Raw genomic sequence first — 13608 nt, forward strand, 5'->3', positions numbered from 1 at the left:
CAGGGATCACGCTTTGTCCCCGTGTCTACGGGGATCACGCCTTGTCCCCGTGTCCACAGGGATCACGCCTTGTCCACGTGTCTACAGGGATCACGCCTTGTCCCCGTGTCTACAGGGATCACGCCTTGTCCCCGTGTCTACAGGGATCAAGCCTTGTCCCCGTGTCTACGGGGATCACGCCTTGTCCCCGTGTCCACGGGGATCACGCCTTGTCCCCGTGTCCACAGGGATGACGCCTTGTCCACGTGTCTACAGGGATCACGCTTTGTCACCATGTCTACGGGGATCACGCCTTGTCCCCATGTCCACAGGGATCACGCCTTGTCCACGTGTCTACAGGGATCACGCTTTGTCCCCGTGTCTACGGGGATCGCGCCTTGTCCCCGTGTCCACAGGGATCACGCCTTGTCCACGTGTCCACAGGGATCACGCCTTGTCCACGTGTCCACAGGGATCACGCCTTGTCCACGTGTCCACAGGGATCACGCCTTGTCCCCGTGTCTACAGGGATCACGCCTTGTCCCCGTGTCCACGGGGATCACGCCTTGTCCCCGTGTCTACGGGGATCACGCCTTGTCCCCGTGTCTACAGGGATCACGCCTTGTCCACGTGTCTACAGGGATCACGCCTTGTCCCTGTGTCTACAGGGATCACGCCTTGTCCCCGTGTCTACAGGGATCACGCCTTGTCCCCGTGTCTACAGGGATCACGCCTTGTCCCCGTGTCTACAGGGATCACGCCTTGTCCACGTGCCTACAGGGATCACGCCTTGTCCCCGTGTCTACAGGGATCACGCCTTGTCCCCGTGTCTACAGGGATCACGCCTTGTCCCCGTGTCCACGGGGATCACGCCTTGTCCCCGTGTCTACGGGGATCACGCCTTGTCCCCGTGTCTACAGGGATCACGCCTTGTCCACGTGTCTACAGGGATCACGCCTTGTCCCTGTGTCTACAGGGATCACGCCTTGTCCCTGTGTCTACAGGGATCACGCCTTGTCCCCGTGTCTACAGGGATCACGCCTTGTCCCCGTGTCTACAGGGATCACGCCTTGTCCACGTGCCTACAGGGATCACGCCTTGTCCCCGTGTCTACAGGGATCACGCCTTGTCCCCGTGTCTACAGGGATCACGCCTTGTCCCCGTGTCTACAGGGATCATGCCTTGTCCCTGTGTCTACAGGGATCACGCCTTGTCCCCGTGTCTACAGGGATCACGCCTTGTCCCCGTGTCTACAGGGATCACGCCTTGTCCCCGTGTCTACAGGGATCACGCCTTGTCCCCGTGTCTACAGGGATCACGCCTTGTCCCAATGTCTACGGGGATCACGCCTTGTCCCCGTGTCCACGGGGATCACGCCTTGTCCCCGTGTCTACAGGGATCACGCCTTGTCCCTGTGTCTCCACGCTCTCGGCTCGGGCGTGACATGCCGTGTCTGTATCCAGGAGGGTGGAGACCGGCGTGTACCTGACCATCCCCTCGGCACGTGAGCCCACTCACTGCGGGAAGTAACAGCCTCCAGTCCACGTGCATCCGACCTCCTCCTAACACATCTCCGCCTGCTCCAATGTAACACACAACACAGCTTCTATAAAACCTACAAAAACACCTCTCCTGCAATCTCTAGCAAACACAACCCTACTTCAATTAACATGAACACACCTCCACGCCCCTACAAACACAACCTCTTCTGCTCCCATCTGTTCCAACACACCACCTCCATCCTCCACCCACAACCAAGACACCCCAAGCATCTCCCCCCAACACCACCAACGCACATCATCCCCACGCCTGTACGTTCGGCACAGAGGGGCAGCGTCGCAGCCAGAGAGCGAGACCGAGGTTGGAGCTGGGGAACGGGGAGTGGGCGTGGAGGATTCAGATCAATCACGGCCGCGGAGAGGGGAATCCGAGGGGCAATGCGCGAGATACACCGCATAGCAGAGGCCCCCCCGTGTGTCCGCCATGCGGCAGGGATTCATCCCAGCAACGGATGAGAGCCGAGCGCCCCGCAGTCCCGAGATGACTTCAATCCCCCCCCCCCCGCATCAAATACAACACCCAGCAGCAGCAGCAGCACCACGATTACGATATCGCACATAGCCAGAACAACGCAGCATCACACATCCATAACACACACAGCGCGAGCAAATCACACTGCCACACGCCTCGCATCACTCATACACACACCCAGCAAAATACACACAGCCCACACACTTACAATCACACAAACACAGCCCACACACTTGGCATCACACAGACCACACTGATCCACACACCCAACACCACACACACCACGCCCAACATCACACACACTGTACATCGCCACCACACACATACACACACCCAACCACACATACACAAACCCAACCACACACGGCACCGACACAAAGCGTGACATACACGGCACACACAACACCACCCCGTATCACACACACACACCACGCCGCATGCCGCATCACCATCACGCACAGCCACAAAGACACCACCACACACAGCCACAAAGACAACATCTCACACACACACAGCCACAAAGACACCATTAAGCGCAGCGCCCACCCGCTCTGTAGAAGACCTCGATGTCGGCATCAGTGCCTCCTCCCTCCTCGCCTCCATCCGCGGCGCTCATCTCGTCTCTCGCAGCCTCAGCGAGCCCGCGTTACCATCCTCCTCCTCTCGTTAGCATCATCCTCTCGTTACCATTCTCCTCCTCTTCCTCCTCTCGTTACCATCCTCCTCTTCCTCGCGTTACCATCCCGCCAGGGCCGAGAACGGGAGGCGAGGAGGAGGAGGCGGCGTGCGGGCGGGCGGGGCGCCATGCTCCCCCCCTCCCCTCCCCTCCCCCCCACCGCCTGCGCCGTAGTTACACGAGTGCGGGCGCGGCGCGCAGAGCGACCTGGGCACGCTGGGAAGAGACGGAGGCAGGCAGGGGGTCTGGGGGAGTCCTCTCTGGGCTAAAGGTGGCGGGATTGAAGCGGGGTTTGGGTGGGGGGCTTTAGAGTTGCTACCTGTCCGGGGTTTAATCCGGGCAGAATTGGCAGTAATTAATATTTTTTTTACCGTATTGCGTAGAAATGTATCGCAGTATACTGCTTGGGTAGACCTGGGCTGACTGAGCAATACAGTAGTCAGTATGTCCTGATTTGATCTGTGAAAAGGGTGGTGTAAGAGGAGGCCCTTCCTGATGGGATGATCTCACGTGTCCTCGCCTCGGGATGGGGTCACTCAATAATACTCACGTCTACATCCCAAACACCATGGTCCACCTTCACACGATTACCAGCTTTCCCATGTTCAAATAACAAAAATACTGCAAGTTGCGATACGCTGGTAACGCTTGTGACGGCTGGTAAAACGAACCCAGTGATGTATGTGGCCAGGGTAGAGCTGCGACTATGAGGCCTATCGTGTCGCCACGTCCATACACCCCCGTGACCTCTACACACAGCTCCGTGGCCACGACCGTCACCTGCACCGTCACAGCCCCCTCACCTCACCACAGGTGCCATCAGTCGGCAGGCCGTGGTGTATATGGCGACCTTCACGACACAGGGGCACGAATTGTTCGCTTAATTGAGGGCATTCAAAATGACCAAATAATCAGCCCTTATGGAAAGCTGCACTGTCCTGGAGTTGCCCATATAGATCACCTTCATGAATGGTCAGTATTGAATCAGACCTTACACCGCGGACGGTGGCCACGGGGCAAATGGAGACATTCACCACAGCCAAGACGCTCACATGGAGCAGTCAGTATCCGTGGAGTAGCTCGGCTCGGCATGAGCCACACCGTCACCACTAAAGATAGCTCGGCACCAGTCACATAAAGATTCCGATCCGCCAGGCAGCAGCCCTCAGTAAACACGCGACTGACGGGGACCCCTGGGCACGCGAGACACTGGCAGAGACCCAGGACCGCACTGGCAGTGTCCTTCCACAAACAAGCGGGGGGAGCACGCTCGATTAAGCACGGCCACGACAGCCAGGGCCGGAGTGTGATGTGTGGCATGTGTGAGCACCAGGCACATTGTTGTATCAAGACGTTTCACCTGCATAAGCCCTTGAAATGGAACACCTCGTTTGCAAGGGGGGTGTCCAGGATCAACCAAGTGAGATGAGACAAGACCAAGTTGCCCTGAATTCAGGCAATCTCAAACATTTCACAAGCTAAGCAGATGTTGAGCTTGGTTTGTATGGCTGGAAGACTGCTTTGGGATGTTGTCGGCTTGGGTTGAGTGGCTGTGAGAAGATAAGGAGATGGCATGACAATGGATTTTTTTATTAATGAGTGCGGAATTTGTATATATTACCCCGTTATGTACGAGTTTTCTCTGGGTTCTCTGGTTTTTCCTCACACATTAAGCCACACTCACAAGATGAATTGTCCAAAGATCTAGTGCAAGACCATTACATATATGTACGAGAAAAACAATTCCTCAGGCAGTAGATTCACCACAAGGAGTGTGAACTCGGTTGGACATTCGGTGGGGCAGGGACCATGTCAGCAGCGTCCCCGAGCGCCGCAGACTCACCACAGACTCACCACAGACTCAGACTCACCACAGACTCACCACAGACTCACCGCAGACTCACCACAGACTCACCACAGACTCACCGCAGACTCACCACAGACTCACCACAGACTCAGACTCACCACAGACTCACCGCAGACTCAGACTCACCACAGGCTCACCGCAGACTCAGACTCACCACAGACTCACCGCAGACTCACCACAGACTCACCACAGACTCACCGCAGACTCAGACTCACCACAGACTCACCGCAGACTCACCACAGACTCACCGCAGACTCAGACTCACCACAGACTCACCACAGACTCACCACAGACTCACCACAGACTCACCGCAGACTCAGACTCACCACAGACTCACCACAGACTCACCGCAGACTCAGACTCACCACAGACTCACCGCAGACTCACCACAGACTCACCACAGACTCAGACTCACCACAGACTCAGACTCACCACAGACTCACCACAGACTCACCGCAGACTCACCACAGACTCAGACTCATCACAGACTCACCACAGACTCAGACTCACCACAGACTCACCGCAGACTCACCACAGACTCACAAACTCATCGCAGACTCAGACTCATCACAGACTCACCACAGACTCAGACTCACCACAGACTCACCGCAGACTCACCACAGACTCACAAACTCATCGCAGACTCACCGCAGACTCAGACTCACCACAGACTCACCACAGACTCATCACAGACCCGCGGTGGCAGCAGCAGCCTCCAACAGCCCAAATGACCGAATTCCTTGCGCTCGCGATGTCTGCTGGACGAGGCCATCCCCCCCGCTCTCCGGGGGGGGGGGGGGGATGGCCTCGCGAGCCGGCGGCCTTCGCGAGCCGGCGGGCGGCAGGGAGACCGCGGGCCTCGGCCGCCCCCTCGTGGCCACCGGAGCTGGGGGGGGGGGGCGTTGCTAGGATACGCGGGGGGGGGGCGTTGCTATGATACGCGGGGGCCCCGTTGCTATGAGACGCGGGGACGCTCAGCACAGCAACGAGAAGCGGCGACGACTTTTAACCGAAGGCGCCGTCGGCTTTGCTCGACACGACAGCGGGAGGATAAGAGGCGGATAAACAGGTCGGTGACGGGCGGGGGGGGGGAGAGGCAGCAGGCAAGCAGGAAGAAGCCCTCGTCCGAGGCGCCGCTCGGGCCCCCGCGCGATGCGGAACAACGAAACGCCGCGGATGTAGAAGCCGCTCGGGTGCGGGCCCAGTCGTGGGGGCCCGTTACCGAAGAGTGATGAAGTCACTCTTAGGTAACGAGGCTCCTAGTGATTGAACAGTTGTTCAATATATGGGGGGGGGGGGGGGTCTTCTGCAATCGAGGCCGGTCCCACACTCTGGGGTCTCTGTAACCGAGCGCGGCCTTCACGCAATCCTAATTTGGAGTCACCGTTTAGGGTGCTATTAGTTTAGGGGTTCCATTCAATAGGATTTTATTTTGATTGGCAATATAAGGTACAGCCCCTTTTTTAATCCACTGTTGGATTAAGGCGTCGTCCCCACGACGTGCCGGTCGTTTTACCACACTTGACCATACTTCACCACGCTGGTGAATGCAGGTTGGTAGTACAGGGGAACCCCAGGACCGGTTCAATATATCAGCCGCTAGTGACGTTAGCCGTGGCTGGGAATCGAACTCAGGTCGCCAGGCTCTCAGAATAGTTTACGAACTACTGTGCCACCACTCCCCCCTGGGCATTAGATTAGTCCTGGTAAAGGGGATCGAGGTCGCCGGGTCGGTGGGGAGCTGTGGATGGGCCCTCTGGCCTCTGTTCGTAAAGCGGGCCCAGCGTAACACAGCCAAAGTCCGCAGAGTCTGCCCGTGGCCTTCACAATGTCGTGAATTAAGTACTCATTAATGAGCCACCAATTATTGTCAGCTACCACTCATTAACCACTATCAATGTATCACCACCCATTAACGGTTTAATTAACCGTCATTAAGTATCCACACTCACTAAATAAACGACCACTTGTCATTAACAGGTGAACGAGGCACTTGGCATATCCACCAGCCAGTACAGACACCCAGCACGAGTAGCACACACAAAACACACCCAGTACACACAGCACACACACCCAGTACACACAAAACACCCAGCACACACAGTACACACACCCCGCACACACAGTACACACAGTACACACACCAGCACACACAGTACACACAGTACACACACCCAGCACACACAGTACACACAGTACACACACCCAGCACACACAGTACACACAGTACACACACACAGCACACACAGTACAAACACCCTGTACACACAGTACACACACAGCCAGCACACAGTACACACACACAGCACACACACACAGCACACACAGTACACACACAGCACACACAGTACACACACCCAGCACACACCCAGCACACACAGCACACACAGTACACACAGTACACACACAGCACACACAGTAAACACACCCAGTACACACAAAACACCAAGCACACACAGTACACACAGTACACACACCCAGCACACACAGTACACACAGTACACACAGTACACACACCCAGCACACAGTACACACAGTACACACACCCAGCACACACAGTACACACAGTACACACACCCAGCACACACAGTACACACAGTACACACACCCATCACACAGTACAAACACCCAGTACACACAGTACAAACACTCAGCACACACAGCAGCACACACAGCACACACAGTACACACCCAGTACACTCAAAACACCCAGCACACACAGTACACACAGTACACACACCCAGCACACACAGTACACCCAGCACACACACCCAGCACACACAGCACACACAGTACACACAGTACACACCCAGTACACACAGTACACACACCCAGCACACACAGTACACACAGTACACACACCCATCACACACAGTACACACACACAGCACACACAGCACACACAGTACAAACACCCAGTACACACAGTACAAACACTCAGCACACACAGTAAGTACACACAGTACATACACAGCACACACAGTACACACACCCAGTACACACAAAACACCCAGCACACACAGTACACACAGTACACACATCCAGCACACACAGTACACACAGTACACACACAGCACACACAGTACAAACACCCTGTACACACAGTACACACACAGCCAGCACACGGTACACACACACAGCACACACAGTACACACACAGCACACACAGTACACACACCCAGTACACACAAAACACCAAGCACACACAGTACACACAGTACACACACCCAGCACACACAGTACACACACCCAGCACACACAGTACACACAGTACACACACCCAGCACACACAGTACACACAGTACACACACACAGCACACAGTACAAACACCCAGTACATACAGTACAAACACTCAGCACACACAGTACACACAGCAGCACACACAGCACACACAGTACACACACCCAGTACACTAAAAACACACAGCACACACAGTACACACAGTACACACACCCAGCACACACAATACACCCAGCACACACACAGCACACACAGTACACACCCAGTACACACAGTACACATACCCAGCACACACAGTACACACACCCAGCACACAGTACAGACACACCCAGCACACACAGTACACACAGTACACACAGTACACACACCCAGCACACAGTACACACAGTACACACAGTACACACAACCAGCACACACAGTACACACAGTACACACACCCAGCACACACAGTACACACAGTACACACAGTACACACACCTAGCACACACAGTACAGACACACACAGTACACACACCCTGTACACACAGTAAGCACACACAGTACACACACCACAGTACACACACACAGTACGCACACCCTGTACACACACCCTGTACACACAGTACACACAGTACACACACAGCCAGCACACACAGTACACACAGTCACTCAGCACAGATAGGTAAAGGCCTCGTACACAATAAGTTGTACACGACAATTAACTAGATAGAGTGTCGTGAACTCTGGACTGCCAGGGTCATGGCTCCACAGTGTCTGCGTGTTCATCCAGTGATGATCTTGTGCGCACGGATAATCGTCCCAGTAATCCAGTGTTATTTGGAGCAGCGAGGTTGGGAGGGCCCCTACGTAATCGGACACATTTTCATCATAACTTGATGTGATCTTGTCACGCTTGCTTCCCTTAGGCTGCGAACCTGTACACCTATGAGCGGCGCAGCTTTGCAGTCGTGCATGCAGTGAATGCAGAGCCTGTGGCACATTTGATTAATGTGATAATCCGTGTGTTCACGCAGACAGGAAGGAACGCGACCACCATGCCCCCTCCCGAGGAGATGTACTGTGCGCAGCAGATCCACGTGCCCCCGGAGCTACCTGACATCCTCAAGCAGTTCACAAAGGCGGCCATCCGCACGCAGCCACGAGACGTGCTCACCTGGGCCTCCGCGTACGGCAGCTGTCATCTCTGCATACCACAAAACACACCTTCGTCATCTACATATATACCACTGCACTATACAAAGACAGAATATCCCCTGTATAGCCTTAAACAGAATGTTGGGGTAGACGAGCAGATGGGTGGCCAGCACCACGCCCAGCCACGTTTGTCTCCCCAGTGCTGATTCTTACACACCGCACCAGGTAGTCATCATTAAGGCCGAGTCAAACTTGGGAAGGCTCAGAACTGGTTTAGATAATTGTTATTGGTGTTGGCCGTGAGTGGGAATCGAACTTGGCCAGCCCGGTTTGTAGTGCAGCGCACTAACCACTACACTACAGCTCCCCACAAAGAATAGTACTGTATACATATCACTATGCTCTACCACACTATACAGTACACCCCTCTCTTAACACCACAGCACACCCCACTACACTATACACCAGTTAATATATCACTTGCATCTGGTGTTAGCCATGGCAATAAATCGACTCGAGTAACGGGTCCATATCGCAATAAGATAATCATCACCTTACCCCATACCCACTAAACACATTCAAGGACTACTTCTGTCCACCCATGTACACAGCAGAACACACCACTGCATCACTAGGCATACACCACTTCATAACACTTATCACTCAATGAGCACGGAATGCCATGACATGTTTTTGTTTTATATATAATCTGGATTTTCCTATTCTGTAAATATAATCAATTGTATCTTCCGAGCCCCTTTCATAATTGACGACAGACCTCTTCTGAATACGTACTGCACCTGCGCTCTTAACTTTTGACACCCGCAATTTCATGTTGACTGCGTGCCCTGCTGCACAGGTCAAGAGTCAGTGATTTTCTGCTCAAATGAGCATTGAGTAGGTGCTCATCTCTCCTCTATATACAGCCCCGAGCAAGTGGTAGAAATTCCATATTACTATGACGGGATGAGGACACCCACGGAATAACCACTGTTGGCCTCCCTTCAACGCATTGTATTATACCCTGAAGGAATGATGGGCTAAGTTAACACCGAATCTGGAATTGAACCTGGAACCTTCCGATTAAGAGCCGCTCGCTCTACCTCAGAGCCACCTGGCCTGTTGCCGTGCAGATACTTCCATGCAAAGGTGCGGGGGGAGCCACTGCCTGTGAAGGAGCGTCTGGAGATGCCCGTGGCTACGCAGAGAGATGACACCGGCCTCACCCCGGGCCTTCTGCGCACCCTACACACCCAGGTGGATTGCCCAACACAGACACGTTCACAGAGAGCTCCACATAGCCTCTACACAGCGGTCTGTTGCCTCTTATCGCGCTTCTATCGCTAGTACTGTGATTACTCTTCCCATGAATTTTGCGAATTGATTCCTTCACCTATGTGAAGGACTTGGTCGACCAGACTGACTGTGTTGTCTCATCCACACTCTGTTCAGTCACCATAAATAACTGTAGGTCACAACACTTCTCTTCGTGCTTTTTCCTTCTCACTGCTCAACTTTGGAATTCCCTCCCATCGTCTTTTCCCCTAGCTATTATCATAATAACTTTGCTCAACACCAGAAGCGTGTTAAATATATATTTTTACATCTTCTATGGTGCTGTTTGTGACTGGTTGTTTGACGTGTTGGGCCTGTGCTCAGCAAACTGCATAAAACAAAGTAATCATCTGAGCCATGTGTGGCACATTAAGTGATGGTCACAGTTTAAATTCCGCAATGAAACATGCCTTCAATTACATGGACCTGTCACCTTGCTGTGCACTCACACCAGAGCTGGCTCATCATACCCAGGTTTTTATGAGTTGATGGGTGTCGTTTGCAGATGGGCAGCAATGAGTGGGTGACCCGTGAGGTTCTGGAGGAGCGGTGGGTGGCCCTGTGCCTCCCCGTCGAGCAGCTCTCCAGCCTGCTGGCCCTCGGCTCGTTTGAGCCAAATGTGGAATGGATCAAGTTTTTCGCCCTGGCCTGCAGCTCTCTTGGAGGCGTAAGTCTCTCCACGGGGTGGCACAAGCCGCATACACGAGGGGTTGAGCGTCGCGTTGGCGTTCCCTCCGAGCAGACGCCTCGCAGGCCGCCGCGGTCGCCGGCTGGTCAGTCTGCCACGCATACTCCTGTTAATGCACGACACGTACCGTTTTTGCGCATGAACCAGACGCTGGCTCGCGCCCTACAGCACGCGTGCGAGCTGCTAAGCACGGACCCAGAGGGCGGAGCGGCGCGTGTGCCTGTGAAAGTCTTCGAGCAGCTCTACTCGTACCTGGCCGAGGTGGATGGGGACATTCCGCGTGCGCACGTCGATGCAGTGCTGCTCTACCTGCAGGCTCAGGCGTCAGTACCCTGTGCACCCGGGCTGTGTGGCACCGCCGCATCTCATGCCAACACCACGGCTCCTCTGTTCGAGGAGGGGAACTTCACAGTCACCGGCTTGTCGCCTCATTCTGTTTTGGCTCACAGTTAGAGTACTGTGCTATCAACTCGGTAACCCGAGTTTGATTTCCCCGCCACGAGTAACCATCAGTGGCAAGTGGTACTTGAATCGTTCCTGGACATTCCTTTTGCCAATCCAGCGATCAGTGTGGTCAATTATAGTCAAATATCTCCCAGGGCTTCATCCAGCAGAGGTGATAATGGGGCTGTAATTTATTCCCTTTTTGTTACTGTTATTTAAGAGAAATTACGTTTATGTTAACTACAGGACCTTCCACCACGACACAGCACCGTGTATATAATCTACAGTACTCCACCTAAGGAATACATGACATGCACATAAACAATTGTCGAGACTATAGCATAGTAGTGGGGAAAAGGCTGGTTAATATACACGAGTAGCAGAATACCTTTATGGCAAGGCAGCTGGTTATAAACACAGTGGACTGTGGCCAGTAGTGAGGAGGGGGCATGAGTGAGCGTGAATACATGTGATTCAATGGTGAAGTCACATGAATGCTCTAAACCTGTGTTTCCCAACCTCTCTGTATCCGTGCACCACTGTAAACTCTCAAGAAATGTCTGGCAACCACAGTGCACCGATAGCATAATTTAATAAATGAAAACTCTAAATCGTAGCATCTGCAACAGTTCCGCGGACCGTTTCCCACGACCTTGCACAGTGCCGGTGGTTCTGCCGGCCACAGGCTTGTGACTGATGCTCTGAGCCCCGCTCTCTCATTGATTAATCAGGACCTTCTAGTGAATGCATTCAGACTTCAGGCTTGAACATATGGGACATTCCTACAAGGAATGTGTGTAATACACGACATTGTTCAATAGGGACCGAAGTGTGTGTACCATTTTTGTACAAATCATGCAGTCTATTAATATTTCAAATGAATTACTTAAAAAATGTATGCGCTAATATTAGATGAAATACGTTTGGTTATTTGATGCATTACGATCAATACATGGACAGTCCTTTCATCTACGGACAGACTCTCCCCCCACCATATCACTTCCGATTAGCACCGTCGGCTATGTATGGTGCAAAAGAAGTTCAACATATATACAGAGTGGAATGTTCACGACTGGCACTGCAAGTCTGTAAACAGGAGATGAGGACCGATAGCTCAATGCTCACTTGAGCACAAAGTCATCTTGGCTCTGCCTCGCCTATGGTATCGGTGCACTTGCGTCGCCGCTCCTGGGCGCATTCTTTGTAATAACTTTTAAAAAACAAGAGATCCGTTTCAACCGCATACAGTAAAACATGGCTATGAATATGTTGTCATCACTAGGTACTGACGAACCGCGTATTTACATTCCCTGCAGGAAATATGTGCGAGTGAGGTGGTGGCGCCTCATTATGCACGCACCGTGCACCGATGAGATAAGGCTGCATTTCTGCACGAATATTGCGTATCTTCTGTGTGTCTGTTTAGAGACAGGCAAGACGGACTGGTGATGCCGCGGAATCTGAACCAGGCTGACTTCCCTGGCCTAACCCCCGCCTGACCCCCGAAACCTGGCTTCTGCCTGGCCACTCCAGTGCTCACGTCCTACACAAAGACCAATCGAAGACCATTCACTACCGTGGACCACCTCCGCCTCCAGAACCGCTCTCAGTTTCCCCGGTAGAGCCACTGGCAGGTGTCCACCCAAGACGCTCTTGGTACTCCATGCAGGTCCCCATGCTCTGGCTAGGAGCTCTCTCTCTCTTTGTCAACACCTCGTGTGATGGACGGGGCTCGAGCGGCAGGTTAGGGTGACACGGCCTTGCTCGGATAGTCAAGAAGTGATATAATCTTTATCATCAGTGTTTTGCTATTTTTCATCAATAAATGCCGACCGTGATTTTTGAGTCAATACTCATTCATTCTCCCAGTGTCTTATTTTATGTAAACCCGTCCTGTTTAATTGGGATTAGTGTGAAGAGGTGGAGGGATGGATGAGAGGAATGGAAGGAGAGTGAAAGAAGAATTATGGATGGAAGCAGGAGGAATAAAAGAGGGAATAAGGGATGTGAGGCGAGATGGATGGAAGACAGTCATAGGCGAAGTTTGGAAGGCGCAGGGGTTCGCTTTGTCTCTCACATTAGGAATCACGGGTGCATATAATTTATTTTTAATCTTAATTGTAAACTACTCAAAATACATTCATGAAGGTGTCCAGTTTGGGGAGGGCGCTGCCCCCCAGTGCCTCCCCCAAACTTCTCCCATGAAGACAGCA

At 53.2% G+C, this 13608-nt stretch overlaps 1 protein-coding gene and 1 pseudogene across 3 annotated transcripts in view; one reads left to right on the forward strand and one right to left on the reverse strand.

Annotated features, from left to right (window-relative positions):
* LOC144721120 (kalirin-like) overlaps positions 1-2815 on the reverse strand; it is a 92949-nt pseudogene extending 90134 nt beyond the window's left edge. The window contains exon 1 of the transcript XR_013585841.1: positions 2557-2815. The product of XR_013585841.1 is annotated as a kalirin-like (transcript). The remainder of the gene's footprint in view (positions 1-2556) is intronic.
* Positions 2816-5495: 2680 nt separating this feature from the next.
* On the forward strand, positions 5496-13251 carry LOC144720796 (ropporin-1-like protein). Of its 2 annotated transcripts, none has more exons than XM_078597848.1 (6): positions 5496-5622; positions 8808-8959; positions 10062-10185; positions 10769-10930; positions 11099-11274; positions 12822-13251. In XM_078597848.1, exons 2-6 carry the CDS (start codon positions 8829-8831, stop codon positions 12892-12894), a joined length of 666 nt encoding a protein of 221 aa, XP_078453974.1. In that variant the 5' UTR covers positions 5496-5622; positions 8808-8828; the 3' UTR covers positions 12895-13251. The 2 variants fall into 2 exon arrangements, with proteins under 2 accessions (XP_078453974.1, XP_078453975.1); XM_078597849.1 differs by having other exon boundaries at positions 5511-5622; positions 8812-8959.
* The last annotated feature ends 357 nt before the right edge of the window (positions 13252-13608 follow it).

Source organism: Lampetra planeri, chromosome 10, assembly GCF_965212315.1.
Source record: "Lampetra planeri chromosome 10, kcLamPlan1.2.h2, whole genome shotgun sequence".
NCBI classification, from domain to species: Eukaryota; Metazoa; Chordata; class Hyperoartia; order Petromyzontiformes; family Petromyzontidae; genus Lampetra; species Lampetra planeri.

Coding starts and splice junctions, on each gene's coding strand:
- LOC144720796 (XM_078597848.1), top strand. CDS start 8,829: ATGCCCCCTCCCGAGGAGATGTACTGTGCGCAGCAGATCCACGTGCCC. Junction 10,186..10,768: donor TGCGCACCCTACACACCCAG/GTGGATTGCCCA, acceptor TGTCGTTTGCAG/ATGGGCAGCAATGAGTGGGT. Junction 11,275..12,821: donor CTCTACCTGCAGGCTCAGGC/GTCAGTACCCTG, acceptor GTGTCTGTTTAG/AGACAGGCAAGACGGACTGG.